Source organism: Callithrix jacchus, chromosome 6 (assembly GCF_049354715.1).
Source record: "Callithrix jacchus isolate 240 chromosome 6, calJac240_pri, whole genome shotgun sequence".
Classification (NCBI taxonomy): Eukaryota; Metazoa; Chordata; class Mammalia; order Primates; family Cebidae; genus Callithrix; species Callithrix jacchus.
In genome coordinates, this window is record NC_133507.1 from 122,908,395 (window position 1) to 122,930,524 (window position 22,130).

Here is a 22,130-nt window from a genome sequence, read left to right on the forward strand (position 1 = left end):
CTTAGTAAACATGGGAATAAAAGGCTGGGCACATTGGCTCACACCTGTAATCCCAGCACTTTGGGAGGCTACAGTGGGGGGATCACTTGAGCCCAGGAGTTTGAAAACATGGGGAAACCTGACACTACAAAAAATAGAAAAATCAGACAGGCATGGTAGCACATGCCTGTAGTCTCAACTAGTTGGGAGACTGAGGTGGGAGGACCCCTTGAGCCTAGGAGGTTGAGGCTGCAGTGAGCTGTGATTCCGATACTGCACTCCAGCCTGAGTGACAGAGTGAGACTCTGTCTCCAAAAAAAAAAAAAAAAAAAAAAAAAGATGGTAATATAAAAGGAAATTTTAAAAACACCTAACACTACGCAGAAGATGCAATAATTTACCTGGTAGATATTATTACTTGGTAACTTAATTAACAAACTTGAGAAAACATAATTAAAATAGTTGAATTTTTAATGAACATTTTCTCTAATCTTCACTTCAGGTTTCCCAATTAAGAAATGACAGGGAAGGCTGGGGGCGGTGGCTCACTCCTGTAATCCTAGCTCTTTGGGAGGCCAAGCCGGGCAGATCACCTGTGATCAGTTTAAGACCAGCCTGGTCAACATGGTGAAATCCCATCTTTACTAAAAATACAAAATTAGCCGGGCATGGTGGCAGGTGTCTGTAATCCCAGATACTTGGGAAGCTGAGGCAAGAGAATCACTTAAACCTGTGAGGTGGAGGTTGCAGTGAACCAAGACCATGCCATTTGCACTCCAGCCTGGGTGACAAGGGCAAAACTCTGGCTCAAAGAAAAGAAAAGAACTGACAGTTAAGGTAAGAAAATATTTTAAAAGTGCTTGAGTGAGACAGTTTTAGAAAATGTTGATTAAATATTGATACACTGCTAAAGACAAGTCTAGTTATACTGCTTTGAGCCTTGTACATTTCTTGCACACACCGGAGCTGGCAAACAGAATCAACTGACTTTGAGGAAGAAGGGAAACTCCTACTAAAATCAGCCCTTGATACTGTACAATTAAATATAGTTATGATGGTTAATTTTAAATGATGTGTATTTTATCACAGTTAAAAATAATTTTGGCCAGGCACAGTGGCTCACACTTGTAATCCTAGCACTTTGAGAGGCTAAGGCAGGAAGATTATTTAAGTCCAGGAGTTTGAGACCAGCCTGGGCAAAATAGTAAGACCCCCATCTCTACAAAAATTTAAAAAATTAGCTGGGCATGCTGGCATGCACCTGTAGTCCTAGCTACTTGGGAGGCTAAGGTGGGAGGATAACTTTAGTCTAGGTGTTCAAGGCTACAGTGAGTTGTAATAACGCCACTGCACTCCAGCCTTTAATAACTTTAAAATTATCATAAAAATAATTTTAAAGATTCACACATAAACCCAAATGTTTGACTTGCCCATTTATAGGAATAAAATGTTATGTTAAAAAAAAAGCCCAAAGTATCAAAACAAAAGCATTTCTAAGCATAAGGCCTAAAGTACCAGAGAAGAAAAAGAAGTGAAATAGAGGTATGAGATGAATTCAAATCAAAAAAGGAAAATTATACCAGTAAAAGCTGGAATCACAGAAACAACAAAATCAAGTTTTAAAAAAGTAAACTAGTATCGAGTTCTATTATTTTCATTTTTCATTTCTGAAAGATGATGAGTTAAAAGACTCAAACCAGGGTATTTCCTCTTAGATAACAGCTTCAAATATTTTCAATTTTGCTTAGAATTAAACTAGCATTCAACTACCTGCACATATTACATCATTTGGAAAGGAAATACATGAAGATGATAAACAGTGGTTAGTTCTAGGGGTAGGATTATGTGTTATTTTTGATTATCGTTATTTGTGCATTTTTTAGTCATAAACACACATTATTTATGTTTAAATAATCAAAAGAAAACATGAACTCCCTGAAGCTTGGTGCTTTTTGTAGGCCCCATGCTGTGCTGCAGAGCTTGGAGCTCCCCGCAAGTGCCTGGCACTGAGTGGGCACTCGGTCAGTGTTTGTTGGATGGCTGAGGTGTGAATGAATAAAGAACAAAACCTATACATACTTCAGATCAAAGCATAACCTAACATACATTAAAATAACACTTAAATTATGCCTCCCATCATTACATCAAAATACAAATTAAGAAAAAGTGAGAAACGTTTTAAGTTATATTTTCAAGTACACTTGGGATATTTTACTTGAAAATACGCAAAGAACCTTGAATAACTATTTTAGGTTTTATTAGGAAAAAACATCTTCACACTAAAAATAGCTGGGTCTTTTAAAACTTCCATTTACACAAAAGTAAAAAGCAGACATCAGAACAGCTCCATATTTACAATCAGCAGTTGGTCTTAAAATAATTTGTTTAGTTACTTATTTCCTCAAGTTTTAGTCCAATTTAGTCAACAAAATTGTTTTCTAAAGAACCAGATTATAGTAAATTTTTTGTAAATTACACTATCACTCTGCTAGAATATAGAAGGAAACATGATAATTCATTATTTTTAAACCTTTTTTTCATTTGGAGAAGACTAAATTTTAGCAATGCAGAACTATAGTTGGCTTAAGATTAAAATACTGCTTTGCAATTTCTATTACCTTATATCACTCTCCCTAATCTAGTCTCTTCTGATTAAGGAGCTGTTCTCCTTGGCAGAATAACCCTGCAGAGATTGAACATGACACGGGACTGGATACTTGCTCTGTATAACTATCCAAGAAGAGACTTGCATGCTTCAGGATGACCAAACTCCTGGCTTCCTTTATCCCATGAAGGAAGCTGCTCAATGAGGCTCCATGCTGACCAATGAGGTAACACAGCTTGCTGAATCGGCTAGCCACCTCCTGCAACAGCTGGACTGTAGCTGTGGTGCCCAAATTTTCTGTAACAAAATGATGATGATGATGATGACAACATAAATTGAAAACCAATCACTTTATTATGATCATATGATGACAATTATGAATTCCTCTAAGACTACTTAACTTGTTGCCATGTGCTCTCATCTAAGTAACCCAAATGATTCAGTATTAAAGCAACCTCAAAGATCACAGTATCCAGTCATTTGAGGAACTTGTTAAAAACACATTCACAGGAACCTTATAGATTCCAGGATGGCTTTTTCTTTTAAAAGACTCTCCAGGTGACTTTAAGGATCAGCAAAATTTGAGAACCACTGAGCTAATGCAACTCTCTGGTCATTTTAAAGATAAGTAATCTGAAGCCAAGAGAAGGGAAGTAAATTATCTAATTTAAGTAACTGATAACAGTCAGGAATTAAACTCTTTTTGGGAGTTATCTTTGTTAACATTTTCAGCTTTTTGTCCTGACTTCTGCTCTACTTGCCTCTTTGACAAGCCCAACCCTTCAGTGCAGAGAAGGCAATCCAAACACTGAACTGCTGAGGATGCTCTGAATTTCAGAGAGCACCAGGACATTATTTGCTTTTGGCCTGTCTAAAGTTCCTCATTTCTAGGACTTCTTTTCAAGCAATTAGGAACGCAGATCCGGAAGACCAACAAAGAAATCAGCAACCAGGACAGGAAAGAAGCAGATTTAACCTTCCTTTCAGAGCAATCCAGGAAGCTTCCAGCTTAGATTGCTTCCTTTCCCTTGGCAAAGTCCCAGAGTGTTCAGCCTACCCAGAGGAGGGGAATTTATAGAACAGAGACTCCACAACACTTAAAAGGCAAAGATAATAAAAAACAAAAACACAAATGCAGACAGTTGTCAGCTTACAAAGGGATTATATTCACAGAGACTGCAAAATAGTTGTTTGAAAAGATGTTTTTCCATTACAAACAATGGGCAGGCCAGGCACAGTGGCTCACGCCTGTAATCCCTGCACTTTGGGAGGCCAAGGCAGGCAGATCACTTGAGGCCAGGAGTTCAAGACCAGCCTGGGAAATGTGGCAAAACCCCATCTCTACTAAAAATACAAAAATTAGCAAGCGTGGTGGTGCACACCTGTAGTCCCAGCTACTCAGGTGGCTGAGGCATGAAAATTGCTTGAACCCAGGAGGTGAAGGTTGCAGTGAGCCAAGATTGTGCCACTGCACTCCAGCCTGGGTGGCAGAGCAACTCTGTCTCAACCAAAGAAAAAACAAAAAACAATGAGCTGACCCACACAACACAATGTCTTCAACGTCGCGAAACTGACGTACTAGAGTATTAGCCTGAATTCTGGGTCAACACAGGGGGCCAAGGAGTGCAGGAGAGAGAAAGAGAAAGAAACCTTCCTTTCTGCTTTCTGACTGTATGGCCAAACCCAGAAAAAAATATTCAAAATAGGTAAAGTTTATCTGCAACAGTCCCCTCGACTTCAATTCTGCATTCCCTGCTATTCTCCTGGAGACCCCAGGTACCCAGTATATCTGGACCGTGGCATCCCATTTAGCACTACTGTAACCCATTCCCTCTGTATTACCTCCTCACTTCCAATCTCTCTTTGTAGCTGGGCATAGCTGAGAAAAGAATCAGACTTAATCAACTCATGCTCAGGAATAAGATCTTCCCCCACCCCTACCCCCTCAAGATGAGTTGTGCTCTGTCACCCAGGCTGGAGTGCAGTAGTGTAATCTCAGCTCACTGCAACCTCTGCCTCCTTGGTTCAGGCAATTCTCCTGCCTCGGCCTCCTGAGTAGCTGGAATTACAGGCACCTGCCACTGTGCCTGGCTAATTTTTGTATTTTTAGTAGAAACAGGGTTTCACCATGTTGGCCAGGCTGGTCTCGAACTCCTGACCTTGTGATCCGCCCACCTTGGCCTCTCAAAGGGCTAAGATTACAGGCGTGAGCCACCCCACCCAGCCAGATAAGATCTTTAACACTCTTATAGTTATCCACAATTTTAAGAGACTACTTGTAAATCCAAATAAATCTCTACTTGATATAATTCTAAGAACTATAATGAGAAAAATAAAAAATTCAGATAGCATACTGGAAGATCTCTTAGGACCAGCAGGGTGAGAAGTGTTGTTTGGAAGTCTAACTTTATATGGGGTCAACTTTCCCGAAGTTGTTTTTGTTTCTCTGCCATGAATGTCCTAAAAGTACCATTTTCTACTTCTGCAAGCAGAAGGAGTTCTGAGAGTGGTAGGAGAGGGCTGGGGCAGCTGGGCTACTGACAAATTGGAAACAGTTTGTAAACTGTTGACTGCCTGTGTACACACAAACACAAAGACAATGCATAGAAAGAAGTAAACCATAAACTAAAAGGTTTTCATTATTTGTGATATAGGAGGAAGAGATAAAACAAAGCCCTGATGATTTAGGGGTGGGTGAGAGAGGGTTTCAACTTACCTAAACTGAGAAGAGGCCTGAGAATCTGAGATTTGATATCACTTAGTTTTGAATAGAATCGTCTTTCTGTAGTAGCTAACTCGTGGAGACTGGCAATATACCCCATAATGTTTTTATCCACCAAGGCTAGATAGCTATCTTTTCCTGCTGTCACTCTGCTTATATATCCAAGCTGAAACAGAAGAAAACAAAAGGATTAAATATAACATATAATTATGTTAGTAATTTGGTATACTGAAGCTGGCTTTTATCGGCTGACAACAGCTAACTGCTAAACATTCAGAAAATTTGAAAGCAAGTAATTAAACCATTGGTAGCTTGAAAATTAGCCACAGTGAAAATCTGCAAACACTACAGACTAGGGTTTTTTTTTGGGGGGGGGTTGCTTCTTTTTTTTTAGAGCTGGTTCACCAGTACATCGTTTTATACGCATATCTGGATCTATATATAACTCACCTACTTTCAATTATCTCCAAGATACCTTTCATTTCACATTACAAGTGTTTGGAAACAGACATCCTGGATATATAAAGATCCAAATGAGAGGATACATGTCTCAGGACTCCTTTCTGAGTAAAATAAGATTAATGAGATCAGACAGGATCTCTATGCTATACATCAAAATAATCAGGGATCTAAGAGTTAACCTGCCTTTTGTACAACGAAAAGAGATGTTCTTTAAAAGGGACTTTTTGTCATTTACCCAAAATACCCATATAAAAAACATTCCATGTCATTGTTCACATATCCCATTAAATCAAGCAGGCAAGCTAGAGACCCAATGGACTATTAACATCCCATGGTAACCAAAGACACACAAGAGAGCTTCATCCCTTTCATCAGCCTATTTGATCCTTTATCTAAACTGTGAAATCATTCATGGAGAATGTGAAGCCAGGGCCAGCAACTACACACCAATCTTGGCCAATGTTGCCTTTAATTTTTAAATATTTTTTTTGTTTTGGTAGAGATGGGGTCTTGCTATATTGCCCAGGCTGGCCTTGAACTCCTGGCCTCAAATGATCCACTAGTCTCGGCCTCCCAAATTTCTGGGATTACACGGATGAGCCATTGAACTTGGCCCCAATGTTACCTTTAGCAAGAAAGATCTTGTCCCCAGAACTTACTAACCAGAAAAACAAATACAAAGACTTAAAAAAAAAAAAAAGTCCACATGCTATAAAAACAAGAAATCCAGAATATACTAGTTTTGGGGGTCAATTTCCCTGCAGCATGTCACTTTGAGGATGTTAAGTTACTTTATGGGGAAAAGGAAGCTACAAATAAGCCAATGGGTTCAGTTTACAAAAAGGAGGAAGAAGGGAAAACAGAGTAGGAAAGCAGAGCAAATGAAAAGGGGATAAACAGTAGGAAATAAAATTAAGGCCAAGAAAGGTGGCTAAGGCCTGTAATCCTAGCACTTGGGGAGGCCGAGGCAGGTGGGTGGATTACTTGAGGTCAAGCGTTTAAGACCAGCTTGGCCAACATGGTGAAACCCTGTCTCTAGTAAAAATACAAAAATTACCTGGGCATGGTGGCAGGCACCTGTAATCTCAGCTACTAGGGAGGCTGAGGCAGGAGAACTGTTCAAACCCAGGAGGCAGAGGTTGCAGTGAGCCAAGACTGTGCTACTGCACTCCAGCCTGGGTAACAGAGTGAGACTCTGTCTCAAAAAAATAATTAATTAATTAAATTAAAAGCCAAGAAGTGAAGCAGGGGAAATAGAACACTGTTGGTTGTCTGTTGGATCTTTCATGGTCTGCCATGAGCCTATCTCAGGCTCTTGTATTGTTACTCCCCACTTACAGTTAGAAATTCATCTACTCATTTCTGTTCTAATTCACCTTGAGGGCTCTATGACTGCAGTCAAGAAACTTCATAGTAAAATGTACTTTCCAATATTCCTACATGAGGGTGTTAATTCAACAAATATTTATAGAGTATGTAGTATGAAGCTGTAGCAGTAAATGAGATAGCAAAAAATCCCTAGCCTTCTGAATCTTACATTATAGGAAACAGGATAGACAATAGACAAAATAAGTAAATTACAGTGTATTCGATGGTGATAGGCCCTATGGAGAAAATAAGGAGAGAAAAGATAAGGAATGAAGGGGGATTGAAAGGAGTTTGCAATTTTAACTAAGGTAGTTAGTGATGCTTAGTAATAATTAGGCATACATACAAATAAAAACAAAAACAAAGGACTTCTCTTGTGTTACTGAATGTGGGCCTTAGGAACCAATTCCTGTTCACCTTACTACAGGAGAGAAGTACTGGAGTCTTAGAACCACTGTGATTCTCTGGAAGGTTGTCACCTTCTGTAGGGTCCTGTCGGCCACTGTAATATAACCCAGGCTGGAAGTCTTCTGTATCCACTAAAAACAGGGAATAATCCTGGCCTGCAGCTATGCTCCAGACTCCATTTTCACTGCTGACCTGCAATGACAGAAAGATAGTGTCTGTTCAAGGTGAAGGCAATCAGAGAGAACTTTGGATCCATAGGAACTGAAATATTAGGTTGCTTAAATAAGCATGGTGCTAAGGCAGTCATATCTGAGAGCAAGCTCACCCAGCAATTTGCCCAACCAAATGCAGAGCAGGTGTAGGAGTAAGACTGAATCCCTTGTTCAGCTTTTAAATTTAGAACTGTTTTTATAAAAATCTGAAAAATTGGAATTTAAAAAATAAAAACCAGACATCCAATTTTTTATTGTTACTTTTGGAAGTCTGCACAGACTGTATTATAATGAAGAGACCCAGAAACTTCCAGAGCTCTCCTCTAGAAGCGACAGTTAGGACATACCTTTGTCCTTCCTCCACATTTGGCTGTGTGCACAAAAACGGACATAAATAAGGCTAAATTCTCTTCCGGCCAACTAAACTCTTGGGTATTAAAATTCAGTTTTCCCACTTGGAACCCTACTGGTCCTATGTGACTTTACTGTGCATACTCCCCGGATGTTAAAATAGGCAGGGCCCCTTAGAAGCCCATCTACATGGATTCCTTAGACCAGTGGTTCTCAGTGGTCTTTGCAGTAGCAGCAGCCATCACCTAGGATAGAAACATGTTAGAAACACAAATTCCCAGGCCCCAGGGCTACTAAGGGAAGAGGAAATAGGGTCCAGCACTCTGTTTTAACAAGCATTCCACAGGTGATTCTGATGTATGCAGAAGCTTGAGAACCATTGCCTTTAAATCAATAATTTTCTAATCTGGCTAGAAATAAATTTCTAACCTGGTGGCTCAGAACTCCACATAGTGATTCAGTAGCCACCATGCAAAGGCAGGTGCCAGGGCTCTAGGCCCCCATTGCATCCTTAACCAAAGTTAATTCCTCATTCATGTGTTTCATGTGGGACTCCTCAAAAGAGTTCATTTAGAGAAAGTGTGTTACTGCAAAAACTACTGCCCCTAATCTTAGACTCAGCTTCAGCTCCTAGACTGATAGGCAAAACAAACAAACACAAACACACTCTCTAATCTGTCAGATTCTTTGTGTTTAGATAGTTTCAGCACTGACTCCTGGACTAATGAACAAATAACCTCTAATCTATTAGATCCTTAGTACCTAGCTAGGCTCCAAATCATAGGTGATTTTGTGTGTGTGTGTGTGCGTGTGTGTGTGTGTGTGTGTGTCTGTGTGTGTGTCTACTATTAATTTTTTAGCTATCTTCTTCTGGCATGACACTATGTTCTCAAATTCAGGCTAGCCACATAACAAATTTCCCATTCATTTTGCAAAGGATGCATTAAAATGTTTGCAGGCCAGGTGTGGTGGCTCACACCTATAATCCCAGCACTTTGGGAGGCCAAGGCGGGTGGATCACCTGAGGTCGAGAGATCGAGACCAGTCTGACCAACATGGAGAAACCCCTTCTCTACTAAAAATACAAACTTAGCCGGGTGTGGCAGCACATGCCTGTAATCCCAGCTACTCAGGAGACTGAAGCAGGAGAATTGCTCGAACCCAGGAGGCAGAGGTTACAGAGAGCTGAGACTGTGCCATTGCCCTCCAGCCTGGGCAACAAGAGCTAAGCTCTGTCTCAAAAACAAAACAAAAAAATATTTGCAGGAGAAAAGTCTTCTTCCTAGCCTCAAAACTAATTCAAATCTCATTCTGCCTTCACTTTTAATTCTCAGAGATTAATCAGAATGACTTCAAAAATGTTTTTCTCAATCTTCCCCAAATAAAAACCCAACCTCTTAATGATGTCAAGGAGTCATGAAACTAAAACCTTGTAACAAACTAATCTCTTGTATGACTCTAAAATGTTAAAAAGAAGTTTGATTTTCTTGTCTCCATACTACATTATAAAACTTTCCTTAGTATAAATAAGTGCAAGCTTTTCTTTATTCAAATAAACAAAAACAAGGAACAATAATTTGCAATATCTTTGTAATAATGTATCAGAAACTGAATAGCTTACTACTAAGATGTTTCATACTGAAAACATTTCAGATTGGAGCTAAGCTCTGTCTCAAAAAAGGCTTAATAAAACAAGTAATTGTTCCCTAATGTTTTATTAAGCCTTTTCTTTCTGGTAAAATTAAGTTCACCAAAAGAAAGGCAGCATGTAAAAGTCTTAGACAGTGATAGATGCACAGTGCACACTGCATGTATGAATTATTGGAATATTTATTAACTGTCACTTACATTCAAATCCTGTTCCTGAAATTGAGGTAACTGCCCTTCATTAGTCTCCATTACTCCCGAGGGAGCATGTCTTGGGGTATGGGAAATATAAGGATCAAACTACATATCTATGACCTCCATATTCCATTCTGTCTTGTGGGGAGCATCTCTACCAAAAAACCCTAAAACTTTTGTATAAGGAACTGAGACAATTGATGAGAATTTGGTATTTCCAGAGGGTGATGAGGCGGAAAACAAGGTAGAGAATTACTGCTACAGAACTGCACCAAAGAGACTAGAAGCTACCAATTAGTATTACATAACTACCAATTAGCATTACATAAACAAAACCAATTCATCTAACAGGAAAAAAAAAAAGAGAAAACACCTCTACTTTTAGCTTTACTACAGAAAATGAAAAGGCTCCAAAAAGGTGTTACTACTCTGCATGTTATTTTTAGACATACACACAAAATTACACCACCAAACAATGTTATGTAAAAGTCAAACAATGAAGAATTCAAAGAGTAGACATTATCTGGTAACACAAGAAAACAGCACAGTCTAGAAACATGTTTTAAAAGAAAGCACTTTTTGATTTTTTTACTTAAAAAAAGAACTATGACTATTTAATGAATAGTTGAAGTTAAGAAATATAAACTAACATAAAAAAATGGACATTTAGCTTGAAAACACGTGGCTTCCTGTTGTTAAAAATTTTCTTACAAAAACCAAAACAAATTTAAGTTGTATGTATAAAACTGCCCTGATTTTTAAAAATAAGAAATGGGGAAATATAAGGTGTTACAGCTGAGAATTGTGGACTAAGTTGCTATCAAGTTCACAAAAGTACCTTTGCAAGACGAGGAACTGTTGTTGGAAAATCCGAATGCCCAAGCTGACCAAAGGTATTGCTACCCCATGAGTAAACCTATCAAAAAACATAGAAAAATGGGTAAGAGTTGTGAATCTGATTTTGCACATCAACTCCGAAACTGTATAATAATTAACATATATACACAAACAGTTATATATAAATTATTAGTCTTTCACTCTTTAACAGATATTAAGGAAATTCATTTTTAAACAAGACTAGAGATAATGGGCAAATACAGTCCTGGTACACAAGAAGACACAAAGTCCAAAAATCAGCCAGGCGTGGTGATGCACGCCTGTAATCCCAGCTACTTGGGAGGCTGAGGCAGGAGAATCGCTTGAACATGGCAGGTGGAGGTTGCAGTGAGCCGAGATTGCACCACTGCATTCCAGCCTAGGCAACATGAGGAAAACTCTGTCTCAAAAAAAAAAGACAACATGGAGTTGAAGGATCAACAATAACAATAACTAACACTTTTCAGGTGCTTACTAACTGCCTCACTTTGTTCTTAACACTTTCTGAGTATTAACTGATGATGCATTCTCACAACAATCCTAAAAAAATAAAAATAAGATAAGAAAATCCAGAGAGGTTAATTAATTTACCTGTGGCCACAAATTCATATGTAAGAGTATAAGAGGCAGGATTTACTCCCAGGAATTACTGTATACTGCCTCTTTTAGAGAAAGTAATAAAATCATCAAGTGATAGAGTAAAAGTAATCATGATTTCCTACTCTGTAGATAAAAGTAATATGAAATGAATAGAAAACCTTTCATACGTGAAGTTACTGTAAGAGAAACACAAGTACCTATGCACCACTACAGACAAAATAAACTACATTACAATGACTATGTTTAATTAAAATGTTTGTTTATTCTGATTATGAAAATAATTCATGGTCATTGTACAAGACTGTGACAGTACAAAAATAAAAGTGAAAATCACTGATCAACCATTTGGGGGCACCTACTCTTTTGTACATCAATAAGTATAGCTCTATAAACATCATTTTTAATAACTATCTAGAACTCTACTATGCATATACTTTAACAAATTACCTGCTGAATTATTAAGTTATTTCCAATTTTTTTTTTTTTTCTAAGACTGAGTCTTGCTCTTGTCACCCAGGCTGGAATGCAATGGCACGATCTCAGCTCACTGCAACCTGGGTTCAAGCAATTTTCCTGCATCGGCCTTACAAGTAGCTAGGAGTACAGGCACTTGTCACCATGCCCGGCTAACTTTTTTATTTTTAGTAGAGACAGGGTTTCACCATATTGACCAGGCTGGTCTCAAACTCCTGACCTCAGGTGATCCACCCACCTCAGCCTCCCAAAGTGCTAGGATTACAAGTATAAGCCACTGCACCCAGCCTCCAATTATTTAATATTTAAAAAGATAGAAAAAAAATCCTTGAGTACATATATTCATGCATCTATTTGCTTAGGATAAATTCCTGGGCAAAGGCTATGCCATTCTGATTTTTGATACATATTGACAAACTGTCTTCAGCAAGGTCCAATTTCATTCCTGCCTGTACTGCATGCACGTTTTCTCCCACAGCCTAACCAATGCTCAGCATTAAATGCACCTTGTTTGCATATGTTAATCCCATAAGTGAGAAAAACATTGTACTGTTGTTTTAAGTTAAATGTATTTGCTAAATGATCATCTTTGCATTTATTGCTGGCCATTTCTACTTTTTTCATGACCAAAATAGAAATATCCTTTGACAATTTTTATCTTTTGACAATTGCTACTTTACATATGACAGCAACATTTTATCTCGTATGTTGCAGATATTTTTACCCAGTTGTATTTTCATTTTGTTCACAGTGTTTTATTTGCTGTTTGGGACTGCTGAATTATCATGTTGACAAACACATCTTTATTTTCTAATTTCCAGCTTGATGTTATATCTTTTTTTATGCCTGAAAGATGCATCTTAATTTTTACACACACACACACACACACAAACATACACACACACATGAGGTTCTAGTTTTTAATGACATCATTAATACATCCAGAATTAGAATATGTATAGCTATCTTAGTTTTCTTGTTTTCTTCTACAAATAGGAGGTCAGTAAACATTTACTACATTTACCAGATACTCAAGTCTTGTCTTCCCAACTGAATTAAAACACTCACTTTTATATCTTAAATTCTCATATATCCTTTATTATTTCTAGCCTATAGGCACATATTTCTGTCATTGATGTATTTAATTTTATAATACATAAGGATAAATCTCTCTTCCTTTCTCTTCTTTTTCAGAATTTACCTGGCTCTTTATTCTTCTAAAGTAATTTTGGGATTATTTTATCAAATTGTAATATTATACCAGAATATTTTGGGGATTGTACTGAATTTTCACTGTGCTGATAAAATGATTTAGAGAAAAATGACATTTTTTGCAACTGACACATCCCACCCAAAAATAAAATCTCTCCCTTTACTACTACTTTCTTTGATGACCCTTCAAAAGAGTTTTAAAGTTTGTATCACATGGATTCCAAGCATTTTCTACTTATTCCTACTTCCTTAATGTTTTTGGTGTAATTGTGAACAGAATTTCCTCAAGTATGTTTTGTTTTATTGTATGTATACAATAAGACCAGTGATTTTTATTTTGTAACTGACAACCTTCCTAATCTCTCATTTTTAAGTCTTTTGAATAAATCATGTTAAAAACAGTAAATTCTCCTTTATCTTTCCTAATATTAATATGTACAAAGGTTACGTTAGTTTTTTGGCTATCCTAGTATGTGAAATTTGCAATCAAATCAAATATTAAAAGGGTTTAGAATCCTTTATTGGCGTCTTAAAAAGATAAAGGAATTGGTGAAGAATCATTATCTGAATATATGAATATATTTAAGAATAACTTACTGCAGATAAGCAGTCTGGGTTAAAAAAAATAAACAATCTGGGCATGGTGGCTCACACCTGTAATCCCAGCACTTTGGGAGGCTGAGGTGGGCAGATCATGAAGTCAGGAGATCAAAACCATCCTGCCTAACACAGTGAAAACCTGTCTCTACTAAAAATACAAAAAACAAAAAAGAAGAATAACTTAAAACAACTTATTTTCTTAAGAGTTTACACATATATGGGGATGGTTTTAGTAATCCTAGAGGTCACTTTCAGTTCCCACAGTTTTAAAGAAAAATGTCTTTGTTTCTTTTCTTAGTGTTTTACTATGTATTTTCTTTGTCAAGTAACAAATAAAAATTCACCAATACCCTGGAAAATCTGGGGTTCTTTTTTTAGATGAGAATACATTATAGAAAACTCCTAAATCAGGGAGACCAGTATTTAAATCCAAGCTCTACTGTTACGTATATATGTGGCTTTAGACAAGTTACATAATTTACTTTTTCTTACTCCACTTCTCTCATCTGTGAAGTGGAAATAATACCATGTAAAATATTGGAAAGCTAAAATGAGATATGGTATCATTGTCTGACAAATAGCAGATACTCAACAAATGATGGTCCACTAATGTCATGTTGGCCTTCCATGAAAATAAGGTAAGCATTAAATGGTTTGCCTCCTACCTGGGATTTTGCAGTAAGTGCAAGAGAATGGTAACCACCTGCCTCCAGATGGATTACTTCTTTGCCATCCAAACATTTTACACACAACGGTTGAAGCCTTAAAGAGAAACACATACGTACACAAAGTATTCTCAGCAAGAATCATGACCTTCCCCAAATTATAAAGTGCTTTCATGTAAAAATAAATATTTCTAAAAAAAAAAGCATTAAAATAAACATAACAGACACATGCTCAATCTACTCCTAAATTTCATAAATAATTTTTTTGGAAGGTTTTAATCTTTGCCTATTAATCACTAATTAATCCCCATAATTTAGAATCTGTTAAGAATCATAAAACTACAAATGATTCTTTATAGCAGAAAGTATACTTAGGATGCAATAAAAAAATAACCATAGAAGGTAATTTTTAAATTAATTCCAGTTGCCTTTACTCTGCTATGAATAGAGACATTTATATTAGCTCACTACTTTAGATAATGATTCCAATTACCCACTTAAAAATTTCCCAATATCTAATTTGTTAATATCATAACAGTTTCTAATACACAGAATGTCAGTTTTACCCTAATATTCATGAATAGATATAGTTTAATATTTCAATTATAGTTATTTTGGCAATGGAAGAGAGACATCTTTCAGGTTAAAAAACAACCTGTTGGCTCTTTTTCTCTCCTATGTGACAGGCAGGGCCTCTTTTTATCAATTAAAAATCTAAGTCATTCCTGTCTTCCAATGAAATATGATCTTATCCCCAACATCCATTTCTGTTCTCCAAAATGAACACATCAAAGATGTGGGAAAGTGTGCCGTGTATACTTAAGTCCTTTACTGCTTTTTTTTTTGAGATGGAGCTTCACTCTTTCACTCAGGCTGAAGTTAAGTGGTGTGATCTCAGCTTATTGCAACCTCCACCCTCCCGGTATTCAAGTGATTCTCCTGCCTCAGCCTCCTGAGTAGCTGGGGTTATAGGCACTCATCACCATGCCCAGCTAATTTTTGTATTTTGTATTTTTAGTAGACACACGGTTTTGCCATGTTGGCCAGTCTGGTCTTGAACTCCTGACCTCAGGTGAACCACCTGCCTCAGTCTTCCAAAGTGCTAGGATTAAAGGGGTGAGCCACTGCACCCAGCCAAGTCCTTTACTGTTGAGAAAAAATTCAAGACTAAAGTGACAGCTTTTCATCAGAGTTAATGGTGCATAATAATCTGAAGCCAGAAGAGTCCAGATTTCCTCTAGAAGGTAAGTAAGAGTTACAAACAATCACAGGAGAGAGGTTATTTGTTTAAGCTAACTCTTATCAGTAAATACTGGTAGCGCTTACCTTGGCAGAACATCGCCGTGTCCCAGCTGCCCTTCCTTCCCTTTCCCCCAGGTCCACACTTCTGTTCTCAGAGAAGGCAGGAGTGCATCTGCTTCTCCACTGTATGTGGGGGTTAGAACCACAGTCCTTGTTTTCACCCGTGCAGCCTTTCTTAAGAGCCTGGGGGAAACTGAAAACCAACCAGACATGGGGTGAAGGAGTGGGGTTCCAGAAGGGAAGAAAACATATCATTTGGACAAACTTAAGATTTAAAAAAACATACACCACTCATTGAAGCATATTCTAGAGGTTCTCTGTAGAAAAGGGGACTTATTAGTCAAAGGAGACTGGTAAACACTCACTTCTACAATCTATCCTCCCACTCCCTCCTCTGCAGAGATTCACACACACACATTAGCACACAGAAGGTGCTGACAAATCCTGCAAATAAAAGCCCTGTTTAAATATGTTTAACCTAGCCGGACATCCAAACATTTAGCCACAGAATCCTTTTCTGTATAACATCTAGTGACATCCTATAGAATTTGTATTCTAAAGAATATGCTGAATAGAATAGCTACTCCAGCCTGGGCAACATAGTGAGATACCAACTCTTTTTTTTTTTTGAAATGACATTTCACTCCTGTCATTTAGGCTGGAGTGCAGTGGCACGATCTTGGCTCACTGCAACCTCTGCTTCCTGGATTCAAGTGATTCTCCTGCCTCAGACTCCTGAATAGCTGGGATTCCAGGCATGTACCACCAAACCTGGCTAATTTTTGTATTTTTAGTGGAGACAGTGTTTTGCCACTTTGGCCAGGTTGGTCTCAAACTCCTGACTTCAAATGATCTGCCTGCCTCAGCCTCTCAAAGTGCTAGGATTACAGGTATGAGCCACCACGCCTGGCCCTGACTCTTAAAAAACAAAAAGCCTTTCTAAATCAAGGTCAAAGTTCAAATATATTATTAGTAATTGTAATAAAGAATTTATTTTAGCTATAAAATATATTAATTTCTAAGGCAGGAAAAAGATTATGAAAGGGAAATACCAAAAAGCTTTTGATTTGCCTATTTGAAATGATTTTACAGAGATGTTCATGTTGTAAAAGAACACTGCCATCTTTTATAGTGTTCAAAATTACATCAAACATATACAACACTATGTGAATAGTGCTTGATGCCAGGATAAGTTTTGAAGAAAATCATCAAATGTCACTCAGTAGAGACTTAGCCATTCAGTTATTAACTCGTGGGCCACAATGAAGTGATCATCACTGCCTAAGATTAACATCTTGTCTCAGAAATGAATGTATCATTTCTATGCATACAGAGACTCAAAACTACTTGAAGATTTCTCAAGACGTACTCCAGATAATTCTTAAATAGAGAGGGTAAAAGTACATGGAAAATTTTTTTAAAGAGACTTTAGGTTATTAAGTAAAATTTAACCTTAGGATGTAAGTCTTATCAGTGGGATTCATGATCTAATGACATGAAAAAAATCAATTTTCACACTTCAACGAGATTGCAAATATATTTATATACTTAAAATGCTAAAAGACATTTAAGAATAAGAAAAGTTTGGTGCAAGAGTCTCCTTCAGACTTAATAGAGAACATAGGCCTTCTTATACATCATATATATGTGTAAGATAACTGGCTCCTTCTACTTAATTATATTTAAAAGTACAGTAAGTAAATAAACAAGCCCTCCCCCTACAAAAAACATAATTTTCTATTTTGACGAAAGATAAAATTTTAGGAGTTCCAGTCAACCAATAATACTTTGGTTTATTTCCCAAGTGAGAGAGTCTCGGTTGTATCTTGCCAGAAGAGAAAAAACTTGCCCCAAAACACATAAAGTCCTCATGAATTAACTGCATGATTGAGATGTTATTTATAAAGAATAAATTAAATATAATAGAAACACAGTTCTTTAATTAAAATAAATTTAATTTAACAGAAACACATTGTTACTAGCCTAAGTAACAAAAACTTCCAGTGTTTAACAAAGTTAAATGTAATAAGCATATATATATTTTCAAATTAATCAGGACTAAAGTTTTATTTGTGTAGAGAGAAATCTGGTGGTCATGAGAACTAGAAGGCAGAATAAGAGAAGTGCTCAGAGCCACAAGAGTGTTCACTAAGTAGAACAAGGGAAGAAAGAGGTGCAGAGTAGAAATAAGTTTTAGTACAGTCTAGAATTCCTAACTTTTGAGCTTTGCACAAAATCATGTAAACCAGGAGTTGGTCAATTATTGCCCTGGGGCCAAACAGGGCCTACCATCTGTTTTTGTAAATAAAGTTTTATTGGGATATAGTTTCACTCATTCATTACATATTGTCTCTGGCTGCTTTTATATGACCACACCATAGCTAAGTACTTGTCACAGAGACTAGATGGCCTACAAACCTTAAAATGTTTCTCTTTGGCTCTTTACAGAAAAACTCTGCCAACTCCTGGTCTCATTAAATGATTCTCAAACTTTAATGTGCATACTAATCACCTGGGGAATCTTGCTATAATGCATGTTTTGATTGAGTAAGCTGAGAGTGGAACCTGAGAGTCTGCACTTCTAAGTTCCCAGATGCTGCTGATGCTGCTGGTCTGCAGGCCACTCTTGAGAAGCACAAGTCCAGTTGGCTGAGATTGCTGAACTGATTGAGAAAAGGAGAAGAACCAACTGCGTAATATTCTTAATATTCTAAAAAGTTTATTGCCTATGGTTTCAGAAAATGAACTTTTCTTTCTCTTCTTGAAGCTTAAAAATTATCTCCTCTTTCCAGTCAAGTACAGTATTTCCTCACTTATCCAATGGTCGTATCTGCAACCTCAACAATTTGAAGTGTAAGTCCCAATTAGGAAATAAGAAGGCTATTGTAACATTCCAGAACAATAAAATAAGATTCATAGTAAGGTTCATAAGCAGGAGCAAACATCAAGAAAAAGTTATGTTCTAACTTTTCGGTGATTTCTAAAGCAGATAAACATGTAACTTTCTTTTTAAACCACCATTAAATAAATTTTAACATTTGATTATGTCAGCTTCATAATAAGCAAAGCTTTTTTCATAGTACAGCACGTGATGTCAGGAGAATCCTGGATTCACCAAAAGTCAGTTCACAAAACCTGGTTATTTCCTTACCTTGTGACAACAATCCAGGGAGGGAGAGTCTTCGACTGCCTCCCTCTGTTTCTTCTTCTCTGATATCCACAAGACTTGAACTTTTCTTTCCTTGCATTGATTCCTGTTTAACCTGTTCTTCCCTGCTATCTTTCAAACCTTCTGGGCCAACAGCACTACTGCCTGCCTGAGCTCCAGTTTCACAAGGGGTTGTACTATAAAAGTTCATAACTTTCTTCAGTGACAAGGCACCAGCTTCGTAAGTAGCAGCCACTCTCACACCAACAGCAGATGCACAAGAGACCACCAGGCTGTTCAGGGCTGAGGTGCTTGTGGTAGGTGGGCTGTGGAGATTAGGAAATGCTTCTTCCACAAGGGGCTAAAATATACACACATAAAAAATTACATAAAAATATAATCCCTTATACAATAAGTAATCAATAAAAAGAAAGTGTAATATCCACCTCTATTTGCATATAAGAATCTAAAATGATAGAAGTTCTCTTCATCTTCAGCTAAAGGTATCTCTTCTTGATCACGGAGTTAACACAGTATATGGAAATAAGTACTCAAAATACAGTTTCTTTTCCAAAGTACTTCCTTTTGTCTAAATGCTCTGTTTTCCCATGGTGATTAGAAATAAGCCCCAGTTGCTTTTATAAAATTAAACACGGTAAAAGGGGAGGGGAGAAAAGGCATTGAAAACACTGCCTTTAATACCATGTGCCTTGGACAGAAGGTTGAAAAAATGCAAAATTCATTACTGATCACTTTTAGGAAAATTTATACAGACTACTAACTAGAAGTAGCAGGAAAAATATTAGATTTATGAAAAAAAAACTTTCCCTAAAATGCTTTATAAATTGAAACTTATGCAGAGACAGAAAAATAAGTTATTCCTATAACCTATCATCTCCCAAATTACATTAAGTTCGAATGCCTTTACTGGCTCATCAATGAGTTATTTTCTATGATCCAGGGGCTAGACATGCTGTAGGATTACCTTTGCTCTTGCTACCTAGAGGGCAAATGTGGTAGGTTAATAATTAAACATTTGGAACCAATGTTCTTAGTGTGATTCTAGAAAATCACACTGATGTTTTCTGATACCTTAATGAAAAATCCGCTGAAATTTACTCTAAGCTGTCCAATATCATTGTTTCCTAAAAAGGAAAGTCATGAAATGCACCTACCAAACACGCAAAAAGCTTTCGGCTTGTCAGCATAGCTTACGTTCAAAAATTTGCTTCTTATTCTACCCAAAGATCTCAAAGGGAATATACACATTCCTTCATTTATCCTAAATTAAAAACCAAACCTATGTATACATATTTTTTTTTAACATTGGCTTCGGATTTCTTAAAGGAAATAATTCCTGCTACTCAGCAAAGTACCTGACATGTAAATACTCAACACATTTTCTTGAATTAAATGCTAAATTCAGAAGAGCTATTTCCACTCAAATGAGTAGTCTGTAAACAAAACAGCCAATAAAATAAACAAATATACTTAATAAAACAAAAAATAAATACAAAGCCTATTACTTGTTTGGTGACACAGCTCCCAAACAGCACTACTGTCACTATCTCCACTTTTTGTTTACAAAGGCTCCTTACAGAAGCAGTGATGGTATTTAGAGGCAAGGGGTTCTTAACCACTACATAGAGGAAAGTCACAAAACTCTACCTTATATAAACCTTGAACTACTGTCCTAACTGGCTCCTTCTATTGAACTGAATTTAAAAATATAGTAAGTGAATAAACAAGCCCTCCCCTACAAAACACATAATTAGCAATTTTGATGAAATATGTAATTTTAGGAGTTCCAGTCGACCAATAATACTTTGGATTATTTCCCAAGTGAGAAAGTCTCAGCTATATCTTGCCAGAAGAGAAAACACTTGCCCTAAAACACATAAATTCCTCATGAATTAGCTGTATGACTGTTATTTACAAAGAATAAATTAAATGTCATAGAAATACACATTTATTCAACTTAATAGAAACACACACATTGTTCCTAGCCTAAATAACAAAAGCTTCCAATTTTAACAAAGTTAAACATAATAAGCATGTACAGTCTAAGAACTTCCTACAGTCATTCTTATTAAATTACTACTTTTGTTTTATTCAGATTTTGTAATGCCTTTCTCTAAATAGCTTATCCTTGATTTTTTTAAAAAATTCAAATACCCACAAGTGTCAGTGAATACACTGTGAAATAAAGACTATTTCTAAATAAAAACATCTTCATGTTCACATTCTGACAGAGTAAACAGTAAGAACCAAGAATCAAGAGGTCATCTGGTTACAAAAACCTAAAAAACAACACCGAAGGACAGATCTTTATTATTACGATCTTTTGTTTTGTTTTCTTAGAGTTTTGGTAAAGCAAAATCAACAGGCCACACTAAGAGTAAAAACAGAAATATCATTTTAAAACAATTTGTTTTAAGCAGGAACTCAAACTTTACCATGTATTACTGGCAAATGGCTTTTGTTGATTCTATCACAAATCTTCAAAATGAAAATAGTTTTAGTAAGATACAAAAAATAGCCTGGGCATGATGGTTCATGCCTATAATCCCAACACTTTGGGAGCTTGAGGTGGGAGGATTGCTTGAGCTCAGTAGTTTGAGACGAGCCTGGGCAACAAAGATCAACCTCCTCTCTACTTAAAAATAAAATAAAATAAAATCAGCAGGTGTGGTAGCACATGTGTGTAGTCCCAGCTACTTGGAAGGCTGAACTGGGAGGATCACTTGAGCCTGGGAGATCAAGGCTGTAGTAAGCTATGATCTCACTACTGCACTCCAGCCTGGGTGACAGAGCAAGACCCATCTCAAAAACAAACACAAAAACAAAGAAAAACACTTCTTCAAATAAAGCCCAGTAAGGACCACAGCTATAACTAAAAAAAATTCAAACACCTAATTGCCTATAAATTTTAAATTTGCCTGCAATTGAAGGATCTGCCACATGGCAACCTTCCCTGTTAAAGAAGGAAAGGACTTTTCTCTAAAGAATTCTGAAGAGTGTTACAAACAAAAGTAAGAATAATATCTTTGTGAATCTATAGTTATATTAAACTATTCAGGGCCCACCAAAATTCAGTACCTTAGCCCCAGAAAAAAAGTACTACCAAGAAAAAAAAAATGAAATGTTGCTTCTTATAAAACGAGCCCAACATGACATCTTTCAGCATGATCATAAAGGGCCAGAACATAGTGATTTTGAATTAATCTAGGTTCTTTCCTGATCTAGGCTTTCCTGATAAAACAAAATTGTAGTCAAACTCAAAAAAATTAAAAAGGCTACCAAG

At 36.9% G+C, this 22,130-nt stretch overlaps 1 protein-coding gene across 7 annotated transcripts in view; it reads right to left on the reverse strand.

The window, feature by feature from the left end:
• ALS2 (alsin Rho guanine nucleotide exchange factor ALS2) overlaps nt 1-22,130 on the reverse strand; it is an 80,641-nt gene that overhangs the window by 38,589 nt on the left and 19,922 nt on the right. For all 7 annotated transcript variants that reach the window (XM_008999220.5, XM_002749634.6, XM_078328141.1 and 4 more), the window contains 7 exons: nt 18,830-19,187; nt 15,703-15,871; nt 14,377-14,473; nt 10,788-10,865; nt 7,554-7,736; nt 5,301-5,472; nt 2,701-2,881 (listed from right to left, as the gene is read on the reverse strand). In XM_008999220.5, the coding sequence (XP_008997468.1) occupies nt 2,701-2,881; nt 5,301-5,472; nt 7,554-7,736; nt 10,788-10,865; nt 14,377-14,473; nt 15,703-15,871; nt 18,830-19,187 (1,238 nt within the window). The remainder of the gene's footprint in view (nt 1-2,700; nt 2,882-5,300; nt 5,473-7,553; nt 7,737-10,787; nt 10,866-14,376; nt 14,474-15,702; nt 15,872-18,829; nt 19,188-22,130) is intronic.